At 39.8% G+C, this 13,768-nt stretch overlaps 1 protein-coding gene and 1 long non-coding RNA gene across 2 annotated transcripts in view; one reads left to right on the top strand and one right to left on the bottom strand.

Annotated features, from left to right (window-relative positions):
- The window catches only part of LOC310632618, a 378,391-nt gene that overhangs the window by 141,715 nt on the left and 222,908 nt on the right, over positions 1-13,768 (top strand). The window lies entirely within an intron of this gene.
- Positions 6,768-13,768, bottom strand: part of IGFBP2 (insulin like growth factor binding protein 2) — a gene marked incomplete at its 5' end in the record, with an annotated part of 69,558 nt that continues 62,557 nt past the window's right edge. The window contains 2 exons of the mRNA XM_083349892.1: positions 6,768-7,308; positions 11,601-11,741. Of these exons, the coding sequence (XP_083206018.1) occupies positions 7,141-7,308; positions 11,601-11,741 (309 nt within the window). The 3' untranslated portion in view covers positions 6,768-7,140. The remainder of the gene's footprint in view (positions 7,309-11,600; positions 11,742-13,768) is intronic.

The raw sequence follows: 13,768 nt of genomic DNA, 5'->3' as shown, positions 1-13,768 counted from the left end.
GAGGTGAAGCAGGGAAGCCATCTTGTTTGGTAAGTTGGAAGTGGATAGGCCAGTGAGAGTTACCATGCTGGAAGTTTTTAAGAGGGGGAGGGGAGGAGTGGGGAATAATAGTCATTTTTATTCCAAATCCAGAATAACTACCCAACGGCTCGTCTCGAATATTTGGTTTTATTCCAAGATTGAAAAAAAACTTAGAACAAATTCCACTTTGTGCATACCCCTAATGCCCATGAAAATGGCCACATGCCACAGCAGTGATGCCGATGCATTTGATTGCACATGTTGCATATTCCAGGTATGAGATGTTGCGTTCATTTCATAAAGCTTATCAGTGTTGCCCAGATTAGTAGTAAATTAAATTAGCTTTTAAAAAACTGGAATGAATTTTGACAATGTGCTAGTCTTAAAAAAAATTATAAAAATGTTAGAACTAGACTCATCCTTCCTTCCTTCTGAGGTCAGTAAAATGAGGACCCAAATTGTTGGGGGCAATATGCTGACTCTGAGTGCTGTAAAGCTCTATGAAGTGGTATAGAAGTCTTTATATACAAGTGCTATTGCTATTGGGGGGAAAAAAACCCTCAGATATATTTTGTAGCAAACACTGATTGCATACATAAATGAAAGGTGGAAGTTATGGCCAAGAGCTCAACCCACTCAACATCGGCCAAGCATTTGCCCAGCCAAAAAATACCGGTGGAGTGGTTGCTAGGAATCTCCCTCCCTTGTGAGGTACAATGGCAAGGAAGTGTTTTTTGAAACAGCTCTTCTCCAGTGGCATGCCTTCCCACCAGAAAAATAAATCGTGCTTTCACTTTTAATATTTTGGGAATTCAAAAATAGTGCTTTGAAAGTATATATCTGGGGATTGAAGCAGGATTAGGCAAATGTGTCTGTTACGATGATAAACTCTGATTATATTAGGATTGTGGGCTTAATGTTTTTTTTTTGGTAGGTAGTGCACACTGTGGGTAGTTATGGAATACTAGGGTTTTCATAATGATCAATTTTACATGAAACAAATACAAGGGGATGCTGAGCTGCGGTGGAAGGCTTCAGTTTTACAAGTGGCCTCATGTGGGTGCTGTAGTTCTACCAAATCCATTTCTCTCTAGCTATAGTTTTAGCCCAACTTTTATCAGGTGTGGCATCTTGGTTCGTGAACATTGACAATATATAAGAGTTTCTTGGAAAGATGCTAAAGAAGACCTAAAGATTTTGCTCACTGCTTCCCTCTGCATGGAAAGAGGCATGCATGGCTTGCCTAGAACTTTAATTTATATACAGATATAACTTTTTTAAAGTAAAATGCAGTGGCCCCCTTGAACAAATCCTAACATGGACTACCCTCCTCCTTCAGTGTTTACCTTTCTGCCTGTTATAGCACAACTTTAAATGCAATTATGGGTTCTTAAAGCAAAGATTTTTAAATCTCTTATAATGGCATAATTATAGTCTATTAAAAGACCCAAAGACTAAACCAGGGGTAGGCAACCTTGGCTCTTTTATGACTTGTGGACTTCAACTCCCAAATTTCTGGCTCAGGAATTCTGAGAGTTGAAGTACATGAGTCATAAAAGAGCCAAGGTTGCCTACTCCTGGACTAAACCATCCAAATAGAATCAAACCTGTCTGGGTGATCAGTTGTTGAACAGACCATGCAGATCGATACTTGTGGCCAATGTGATTTGCTTTTGCAATAGTTAGGAGTCTCAAACACTAATATCACAAATCCTGAGCAATGACTAGTTTATTGTCCCAAGAATTGCAACACTGAAGCCTTTTCGTGAATTGCTACAAAAATCTCTAATGGGACAAAAAACAATGAGCAGCACAATGGATACATATACATACATACATACATACATGTATATGTATATGTATATATAATTTTGTGTTTTTTATGCACCCTGGAAAGAAGGAATCTATACCAGTGTCCCTTTAATTCTTTGTTAACAAATCAAAATTTAACACACACACACACACACACACACACACACACGTTTGTGTGTGTGTATATATATATATGTGTGTGTGTGTGTGATTTTTTTTTGGATTGCTAACAAAGAAAGGGAGACTGATATGTTAAAATACTTAACAAATACTTAACACACACACACACACACATATCTATCTATCTCTATCTCTATCTCTATCTCTATCTCTATCTCTATATCTTATCTATCTATCTATCTATCTATCTATCTATCTATCTATCTATCTATCTATCTATCTATCATCTATCTATCTAATCTCCTGCCCTAAGTTACTCACAAATGTACACGTACACTTAATCTATTGACAGATACTTTTAATTCGGAAATGTTACTTTTAAATAGATAAAACAATGCATGCTTTCTAAATGGCTTTCTGAGCAAAGAAATTTAGTTAATTTGATTAGGGAACTTAGGAACATAGAGAACACACAAAGGAATGTTATTTAGAGCCCAACTCATCTCACAGGGCTGATGTTATGGAAAATTAGGAGGAGGGAGGCGTATTAGGTATGTTTGCTTCCTTGAATTATTTATAAAAATAATAAAGGAGAGAAATAAATAAGAAGCCACCTTTAATTCCAAGGAATGTCTTTCTCTGATTACAATATAATAGGCATCTGCCCTCCTCGTTGGACTATGGCAACACATGCTAAGTGATACTGCTATTAAAGGTTACCTGGAAGCTTCAATTAGTGTAAAATACAGTGACCTAGATAGTAGTATATCCTACTCAAGCACCTGTGAGTATCTAGGTCACTAGATATATTCTATTCCTTTGCAGGGCCAGCATGAGATTCCTGTTAGCTTCCAGGTGAGCAAATCAAATAGAACAAATCCCACTCCCTACTAGTACCGTACTGATGATGTTACCTAGTTTGATAATGAAATGTCTGCATGAAAACAGCCAAGCTCAGACAGCACCAAAGACCCTGTAGTTCAACTATGAGCTACAAATATTCTCCTTTATTGGGAGCTTCTAAGTACAAATTACTAAGGGATGCAGTGACTCAGTGGGTTAGGACGCTGAGCTTGTTGATCAGATGGTTGGCAGTTTGGCGGGTTGAATCCCGAGTGCCACGTAACAGAGTGAACGCTTGTTACTCGTCCCAGCTTCTGCCAACCTAGCAGTTCGAAAACACGTAAAAATGCAAGTAGAAAAATAGGGACCACTACGGTGGGAAGGTAACAGCGTTCCGTGCGCCTTTGGTGTCTAGTCATGCCGGCCACATGACCACGGAGACATCCTCTGACAAACGCTGGCTCTTTGGCTTTGAAATGGAGATGAGCACTGGCCCCTAGAGTCGGAAACGACTAGCACACATGTGCGAGGGAACCTTTACCTTTACCTTAAGTACAAATTAAATGGCTGTTTTTAACCCATGAAGCCATTAATTGCTTGGCACTGAGTTGCTCATAGGAACATCATTCTCTTATTAGTCCAAATACTCTGGTCAAAGGCAGAATTAGGTGGTTATTTCCCATTTTGGCATGTGGGAATCAAAGTCTGGAAGAATTGTGTGTGTTGTGTGATGTATGGTCTCATTATAGGTTTGTCTCCAATATTATCTGATTTCTGGACAAAGCTAAAAACATCTTTTCTGAAGGGCTTTTGTGATCTGATTCCAGATATTGCTTTGGGTTTAATATACGTTTTGTTATTATAAATTGTAATGGTTAGTTACTGGAAGCCTTTTTTGATTATGACAGACAGGGCCATTTCTGAGCCTAGGCAACCTATGGCACCAAATTTTAGGGGGCAAAAAAAAACAACTAGTGAAGTATACAATATGAGTTCAAAATTTAATAATATTTCATTGTTGCTTTATAACTTTTTCTTTCTATGCTTTTCAAAAACACCCATAAATTTGGCTGAGTGGTTAGTGAGTAGTATTCTTAGCCAGATGTTGTGAGTCACAAAAAAGAAATGATTATTATAACTAAGGAAGTTGATAAGATTACTGACAAAGAGAAAGGTCTGATAGGAAGGAACTGAATGAGTCACATGACTCAGCTTATTAAAGTTATAGCTCAAAAAGTGGTAACTGCACTCTGTGCATAAGCATGCCCATTTGAGGGTTAAATAGGCAGTAATCACAGGGGGTATCAGAAGAAGATTTTGCCATGGGTGCTAAAGTGTCTAGAGCCAGCCCTGGAGGAAGGATTTAAATCTGTTAAATAAGAATGCACAGCATTCCAAGGAAGAATGGATAGTTTGTCAGGTAAGCTGCCTTTGTGCTACTTTTCCCAAAGTGCTGTTTGTGGTGGAAGATGTGTCAAATCTGAAGATATTCAGGAGTATTTGAGCAGTTGGAGTTCAATCCAATTTATTTTGTTTGAAGGCTCCTGTGTGCTGTGGAATGAGGCCAGCAGACAGATGATACAGAAATCCTATCCGTGCAAAAAATGACAATCAGATGTACTTTGTACTTTTAAGTTTAAGAAACCACTAATAACTGGCGAAACAAATGTCTGTATGTGTACATGTGAGAAGGAAGCATATTGTGTGCCATAGAAAATGACTTGGCTGCATTCAGGTATGCATCTTACAAATAACCAGACCATCACAATATGTTTTTTTTCCGGCATCCCGTTTAATTTATTTCGAATTTCTTACAGTTTAGCAATCAAACAAAATAAAGAAAACAGCATTGTGATTTCTAAACAGGAATAAATTGTAAGCATCAGCTTCCAATGGCACTATTTACATGGAAAGTATTTGAATTCTTCTTTGATGGGTATCGATAAAAAATAGATAGCACCAATTATTATTAATTACTAAATGTTGCAGTATTTAAACTGGATGCCTCCCACAGGAAAGATAAAACAAAACAGAAATGTTGATTTATATTCCCGGGAACATGAAGTGTTTTCAGTGTTTTTATCACCACATTCCTAGGTTTGTTCCTGAAGAAATATATACAATTAACAGTATAAACTTAAGGGGTAGGTGATATTCCTCTTTAAGGCACCGATGCTTGTTTCTAAATTGCTAGATTGGAAGTGAAAAGTAAATAAAAAGGAACAATTATTTTCTTCCCAATGAGAAGAATGTTTGTTTGATGATTTTGGGTTTGGAATATACCAAGCATAAATGTTTAAAAAGCACAAATAATCAAGGTTTTGTCTGATAAGAAAATAATGGGCTTAATTCACTGCGATGAATAAGAATGTGCCATCTTTTATCATAGTGGTTTTATTCCTTATGTACTGTGCCTGCTGGGAGAACTACTTCAGGGCAATTTGAGATTTACTCCATCACATTCACTTACAGCATTGCCTTTTTTTCTCCACAGAATCTCTTGTCCCCAAAAACATATTAATTATTTAGTATATTTCATACTGGGAATAATCCACTGTCTATAATTTGCTCTGGAAAAATATTTACTTGTTTTGTTTAAATTTAATATTAATATTAATAATAGGTTAACATTTAAATATCAAAGTTATTATTTAAATCTCAACTCATTTCCTCTATCAGTCTCTGACTTGCAATGTGAAACATTGATTTTTTTTATATTCTCTCTTGAAGCAGGTGTGTATATGTACCTGCCTAGGGGTCTGAGGTATTGACATTCTCAGTAACTCACAATTTGTCCCCTCATTTTCACAGAGTTTATGGAAATGGAAAAGAAATATGGCCGTATGTTTCAAACAATGAACTGCCATAGAGTGCTGCAACTTTGGGAGGAGAGGCAGGTAGAGAAGGAAGGAGATTCTTTCAAGGCATCAATCATGACAGAACAACAAGAGTTGGTTGTGTAAAAAGGATGCAGTGAAATGGCAAACTGACCAAAGAAGAACTCTTGCTATCTCAACCAGAGACAAGCCCAGTCATCTTTCTGTCATCATTCTGCTGTGTTCTTACAGAAAAAAGATGAAAATGTTTCATTTTTTTCTCTTCCAATATATATGGCATTTTAAAAAAAGGAACATGCACAAAACCTGTCTTCAACAATTACACTAATAGTAACTGTTCAGTAAATATAAATTGGCATATATAATACAAGAAGACATAATACATGCAACTGCTTCTCATTTTTTTCAACATTTCCATGATCCACCCAGAAGCGAAATCAAGCTCAAGAGGGTGAAATGGTTATCCGAGAAACTTAATTCATTATTAAGAACTGAAAGTTCAACACCTTATCTCTCCTAGCTCCCAGATCTGATTATTCTATACAGGCTTGTATGCATATCAATGAACATATACATATAATCTGTCCACTTTTCAAGGTTTACAAAGCACTATATTTAGTGTCATTTACTTACAGAGACACAGGCACTGCTCATCTAGGACCTACGTCATTTGGGGTAGGGACAATGACTGGTCTACTCATGGGTTTTAAATGGGTTTTCGCTTCTTAGAGTTATGAAGTCTTATCTAAGAGGCAGCAGGATGCTGAATAATAATTCGTGGCATTGAATTCTCAGTGAATAAGGCTACACATTGATGCTTTAACATTTAATGGCTGGGGGTGGGGTGGGGTGGTAGCAGGGATTTGCACTTTTGTAAACCTTATATTAAGTGCAGTGCCTTCTAGGACAACATGGTGGCATGGTGTAGCTCCTTGCGGGCCGCGCCTTCCAAGAAATATTGATCCCTAAGCAAAGATTCTCTTTAGTCCTTCAGCTAAAACACACCTAATAATCAAAGGGGACCAACATGGTCAGACTGCAGGGCTCTGTGTAGCAGGCACAATGTAGTATTTACAATCTTTGGTCTTTGGCTTGGGTGGTGAGAAAGAACTAGCGTAAGGACTATCTCATCCAGCCTGGTCAGAGCAGGAGCACATATGGGTGAAAGAGGTCAGGTTAACTCTTTGTTCTGAACTTAGTTTCTTTGCTTCTCTGGCAAAAGTAAAAGTGATTTAGAAGCATTTGGGGAGAGTTGGAAGCAGGAGAAGAGAAAGCCTGAGATACCAAACCTTTCTATCCCACCACCTTTATTGTATGTTCTCAATGGTGCAAGCAACTGAGATAAATGTATAGCCCAGATTTCCCCCACCCATGCCCACAAAAAAATCTCCGGAGATTTGCTGGAATATCAATATGAAGAAAAAAAATCAAGATGCATTAAAACCCATGTAAAATCCAGCACTGAGAATAGGCCAAGCCACACGACAGAGAGTAGGAATGTGTCCATCTATTGCACTTGAAAGGCTGGTGTTCCCCTATCTTCCTGCTCTTGGCCAGTATAGAAGAGGTGGCATTCAGGATCTCCACGGATGGTAGGTGACCCCAGGATGGTTTTCCCAGTATTGGGATTAACACACCAACATTCTCCTCGCTGGCCATTCACTGACATTTTGCACTAAAAACAGAGAGGGGAAGCAGAAGAATTGACAAATCAGTTGGCTAAATAGACCCTTCTATAGTTGACAGTCATGGCAAATGATTGCTCAGTCTTCCAAAGTTACCAGGATTTATTATTCAACTATAGTATCTGCTGAATAGTGAAACCTATTCAAACCATTCCATTTTCTTAGGATGTTTAAAGCCAATTCTATACACTAGAACATCAAGTTGGAAAAAGCTGATTTATGACAAGCTTTGGAGGATCAAATGACTGCTTGCAGTCATATTGTCCGAGATTAACAATGTAATTAGAAAACATCAGCATGCCAAATTTACAAATTAGATACTTTCTTTTAAAATTACATACCACAAAGTCTATCACATGTAATTGGGGAAAAGATGCTGAAGAAATTTGAGTTCTATCAGTTAGAAACTGCTTTCTTGTATTTCATTTAAACTATATAGAAACAGCATATAAACCAGAATGTCATGTTTTGTAGCATGAAGTAAAATTAGAATAGTAGATTTCACTTTCAGTGAGAACTGTGAATTCCCACAGGAGTTTGCAACACTCAATATATTTCACCATGGGTAATTTTTAAGCTTATAGAAAGCAATTACAAAAGCCATTCCCCAGTGAGCACTGGGAAAGGAAGGATAGGAATAAGAAGGCAGATGGTGTTTTTTTTTGGGGGGGGGGAAACAATGATTTTTTATGTCTATTAAATTCAGCCATTTAATTTATATTGTGCACCAAGCCATTCTCAGACTATGGCTTAGTTTATTATGTGAACCAATCATTACTGTATGCAAACTAAGTTTTATTATGGCTTAGCATATAGTATAATTTCAGTTAATTCAATAAATCATAGCCACATACAATAACTTAATGAGAGTTACTATGTTTTTCAGTAATCTTTATCTTCAACCTCTGCCATACAATGTCATGTGACACAAATATGTCAGTATGTCGAATTTGAGAACATAAAATCCCTAGTGCGGGCTTGATTACTTAATCCATAAACAAATTGTTAGAGCCTTCCCGAGCCAATAATGCAAAAAAGGGCCATTTTTGCTTGGCTCAATGAGCAGAACACTGTAAATACACCCTGCCATTCTGATTTAATGATTGGAGGAGTGAATCATCAAAGATTTGTTCAAATTATTCTTAGTGGCTTGATTACAAATTTATTTGAATCTAGTATTAATCTAGTATTAATCTCACTTCCCAAATAGAAAATGTATGGCCAATGGGAATCAAATGAGCAAGCACATTTAATTTGTGCTTAGATTGTAAGCTGCCCTGAGTCTTCGGAGAAGGGCAGGATATAAATGGGATTAAAATAAAATAAAAAATAAAAGGAGCCAGTCACATAATTCTTCTTGCCCATACAGTCTGCCCTTTTTTGTATTTCTAACTCAAATATGATTCAAACTTTCTACCAATGCTTATTTTATTTTGCAATATCAAGTAGAGAGTCCCAACTCCACATGTATCTGCCTGTAATCTGATCTGATATAAAAAGACCACATAATAGTTCCTTTAGGGCACTAATCAATTGAAGGGACATTGTCCACAGCCTTCCAAGATAATAAGACCTCTGAAGGCATTACAAAGAAGAAAGTTACATCAAAGCAACCACACCCTTTATCAATATTCACACTCTGTCTAGCAGGAGATTCTAAGAAAAGAAAATGATTTTTTAAAAGGAAAAACTGGATGTATTATTGATGTATCTTTAGAAAATGGCAAATGGGCTCACTTAGGATACCTCAAATGAGAAAAAGCTTCTGGCCCAATGATCTTGCCAAGAAACCTTGTGGACATCGACTCCATCCTTTATTCCTCTAGCGTAGTGGTCCTTTGGCAGTGCCAAAGAATGTTCAGACTATCGCACCATTGCACTCATTTCACATCCTAGTAAAGTTATGCTTAAAATCCTACAAGCTAGACTCCAGTAGTATGTGGATCGAGAACTACCAGAAGTACAGGCAGGATTTCGAAGAGGCAGAGGAACTAGAGATCAAATTGCCAACATACGCTGGATCATGGAGAAAGCTAGGGAGTTCCAGAAAAACATCTGCTTCATTGACTATGCTAAAGCCTTTGATTGTGTGGATCACAACAAACTGTGGCAAGTTCTTAAAGAGATGGGAGTACCAGACCATCTTATTTGTCTCTTGAGAAACCTATATGTGGGCCAAGAAGCAAAAGTGAGAACTGGACACGGAACCACTGATTGGTTCAAAATTGGGAAAGGAGTCCGGCAAGGCTGTATACTGTCGCCTTGCCTATTTAACTTATATGCAGAGCACATCATGAGAAAGGCAGGGCTAGATGAATCACAAGTTGGAATTAAAATTGCCGGGAGAAATATCAACAACCTAAGATATGCAGATGATACCACTCTAATGGCAGAAAGTGAAGAGGAACTAAAGAGCCTCTTGTTACGAGTGAAGAAGGAGAGTGCAAAACCTGGGTTGAAACAAAACATTAAGAAAACAAAGATCATGGCATCTGGCCCTCTCAATTCCTGGCAAATAGATGGGGAAGAAATGGAGGTAGTGACAGATTTTATTTTCCTGGACTCCAAGATCACTGCAGATGGGGACTACAGCCAAGAAATTAAAAGACACTTGCTCCTGGGGAGGAAAGCCATGGCAAATCTAGACAACACACTAAAAAGCAGAGACATCACCCTGCCAACAAAAGTGCATATAGTGGTCTTCCCAGTTGCAATGTATGGCAGTGAACGTTGGACCATAAGAAAGGCTGAGCACCAAAGAATTGAAGCCTTTGAACTATGGTGCTGGAGAAGACTCCTGCGAGTCCCTTGGACTGCAAGGCGATCAAACCGGTCAGTCCTACAGGAGATCAACCCTGACTGCTCTTTAGAAGGCCAGATCCTGAAGTTGAAACTCAAATACTTTGGCCAACTAATGAGAAGGAAGGACTCACTGGAAAAGAGCCTAATACTGGGAAAGGGTGAGGGCAAGAGAAGAAGGGGATGACAGAAAATGAGGTGGCTGGATGGAGTCAGTGAAGCAGTAGGCGTGAGCTTAAATGGACTCCAGAAGATGGTAGAGGACAGGAAGGCCTGGAGGAACGTTGTCCATAGGGTCACGATGGGTCGGACACGACTTCGCAACTAACAACAACAACAAAGCATTATGCTTTCTGAATATGTAGAAACAATAGTAAATTTCTTTCCAAACTCAAGGTCTGTAAATAACCTAAAACAGTGCATAACCAAATATGTCTAAAGCCTAATTTTGTGTACCTACCCAAAGAGCAGCCCTCAAGGTGAGCTAGACTGAGTACCTCAAGGTGTGGAAAGTTGCAGTCCTATCTCTCTGGTGCTGAATATTTCCATATCAAAAAGCAGGAAACTCTATGGTCTATAAACAAAGTTTGCTGATAACTATGAGACTAACTCAGAGTTAGGCAACCTTGGCACTTTTATGACTTGTATGTATTTTTGAATAACCCCCAGAAATATAGTTCATGCCAGCAACTAAAATTAGGACATGGTTCCTGTCTACTGACTAGAACATCTGTTCCTTTAAAAACTCACCGTTTTGATGCATCAATATTCCCAGTAATTTTATGAGAAAAGTAAACATTTGGCATAATATAGTTCTTTTCCTTCTGCATATGGAGACAGAGCAAGGTGTCTAGCAAGTCTGTATATTGTGAAATTCCCTACTCCAAGAAGCCCAAATGAGCATGGAGATAGTCAAAGATGTGGACTATCAACAATTCTGAGTTTTACACAGGACTTTTTTTGCTATTTTTAAAATTAATTAATTCCACACATTTTTTTAAAGCTTGCTTCTTGTTCTTAATGTTTATGATATAAAGTTGTTTTAAAGACAATAAAATAAAAGACAATAGAAACACGACTCAGAAGAGGGACTTACAGACAGAGATAACAGGTAGACTCTCATCTGGGTAACTCACTAATTACATAGAAGCAGCAAAACCTCTTTCCCATGCTCCAGAGATAGTTTACCATATCTACATTGGGCATAACATTAAAATATTTAAAGGAAAATAGGCATTTTATGCCCATTGGGGATGTGGAAAACGATATGAGTGGGGAAACATTCCCTCTTCCGTGATTTTCCCTTGAATGCCTACAATATATTATTTCGATATAAAATAATTGTTTATTAATACACTAATAACAACTGAACAATACACCACTGTGTGGTCTTATGTTCAGTTTTACATGAATCTGCTTAGAGTGGAGCTATGCACTGATCCTTATACTATGTTTTCCGAAGTCTCCCAAGTATTCGTCTTACCTGTTTGAGATTGTAAAGGCCTTGCTTATCACAATTTGGGATATTCAAGGAATAAAGATGCTCCAACGGGCCACGTTCATCTGGCAGGCGCATGGTTGATATACGTTCCAAAACCTGGTCCAATTCCTGTTGACAGGGTGTCTGCAATGCACCAACAGTGCAGAAAGAGAAAACAGAACAGAAAAGTTCAAGTTCTTTTTTTTTAAGAAAGAGAAGTGCTTTTAGCTTCTGAGATAGCTATGTCAAGATCTGTCATGTGCTTGCTAAGTTTGTATTATTATTTTTAAATTTTTATTAGAATTTAGAAGTTGCCCAATTCCAAACAGCTCTCTGCAATTTATATATTAAAAGAAGTGAACTATAAAAGATCATGAACATCCATAAAAAAATCTAACACCTCTTAAAGGAGAACAGTAGTTTCCCCGCCGTCTTGAAGGAGGCGGTGGTGAGACTTCTCCTCAAGAAGCCTGCCTTGGACCTAGCTGTGTTAAATAACTTTCGTCCGGTCTCCAACCTTCGCTTTCTTGCGAAGGTTGTTGAGAGCGTGGTGGCGCATCAGCTCCCTCTAGTTCTGGATGAATTAATTTAATTTAATTTAATTTATTGAGATTTATATACCGCCCTTCTCCCAAAGGGACTCAGGGCGGTTTACAGGGCATAAATATAAATAACAATATAAACATTACAAACATTAAAAAACAATTAAATCAGTGCCCAAGTTAAAACAAGAATAAAACAAGCCAATAAAAACCCATGTACCCCCATCAGGCTAGACCCGCTAGTTCAAATAAATGGGTCTTCAACCCGCGACGGAAGGATCGGAGGTCTGATGTCGTCCGGAGCTCCACCGGCAGTTGGTTCCACAAAGCCGGGGCACCCACAGAGAAGGCCCTCCCCCTGGGGGCCACCAGTCGACACTCCCTGACAGGAGGCACCCTGAGGAGGCCCTCTCTGTGGGCGCGCACAGGGCGGAGGGGAATCGACGCCGGCAGCAGGTGGTCCTCGAGGTATCGCGGACCCATGCCATGTAGGGACTTAAAGATCATAACCAAAACCTTGAACCTTACCCGGAAGACAACCGGTAACCAATGTAGCTCACGGAGCAAAGGTGTAACATGGGAGTACCGGGAAACTCCCAAGACAACTCTCGCGGCCGCATTCTGTACCAGTTGGAGCCTCCGAGTAGTCTTCAAGGGAAGTCCCATGTAGAGAGCATTACAGTAGTCTAGGCGAGAGGTCACGAGCGCATGAGTAACCGTACATAAGGCCTCCCGGTCCAGATAGGGCCGCAACTGGCGCACCAGGCGAACCTGGGCAAAAGCCCCCCTAGTCACGGCCACTATGTGATCCTCCAAAGTGAGTCGTGAATCTAGGAGGACTCCCAAGTTGCGAGCCCTATCCACAGGGGGTAAAAGCTCACCCCCCATAGAAAGAGATGGAACATCCCAAGTGTCCCGGGGAGACGGAATGCACAGCCACTCAGTCTTGTCAGGGTTGAGTTGAAGTCTGTTCCTCCCCATCCAGACCCGAACCGCCTCCAGGCAACGGGACATCACAGCGAGGGCATCACTGGGGTGGTTTGGGGTCGAAATAAAAAGTTGGGTATCATCAGCATATTGATGATACCCAACTCCAAAACCACGAATGATCTCACCCAGCGGTTTCATATAGATGTTGAACAGGAGAGGCGAGAGGACCGACCCCTGAGGAACTCCACAAGCGAGAGTCCTAGGGGTCGACCTCTGCCCCCCTGCCAACACCGACTGCGAGCGTCCCAGGAGATAGGAGGAGAACCACTGAAAAACCGTGCCTCCCACTCCCAATCCCCTGAGACGCTGCAGCAGGATACCATGGTCGATGGTATCGAAAGCCGCCGAGAGGTCTAATAGGACTAGGACAGAGGAATATCCCCTATCCCAAGCCCTCCAGAGATCATTCACCAGTGCGACCAATGCCGTCTCCGTGCTGTGCCCGGGCCTGAAACCCGATTGGTAAGGGTCCAGATAATCCGCTTCATCCAGGACCAGAGGGAGCTGATGCGCCACCACACTCTCAACAACCTTCGCAAGAAAGCGAAGGTTGGAGACTGGACGAAAGTTGTTCAATACAGCTGGGTCCAAGGCAGGCTTCTTGAGGAGAGGTCTCACCACCGCCTCCTTCAAGACGGT

This window comes from Vipera ursinii, assembly GCF_947247035.1.
Source record: "Vipera ursinii genome assembly, chromosome: 1".
Classification (NCBI taxonomy): domain Eukaryota; kingdom Metazoa; phylum Chordata; class Lepidosauria; order Squamata; family Viperidae; genus Vipera; species Vipera ursinii.
Note: the sequence above shows the minus strand (reverse complement) of the source record. Positions and strands in the feature narration are given on the sequence as shown.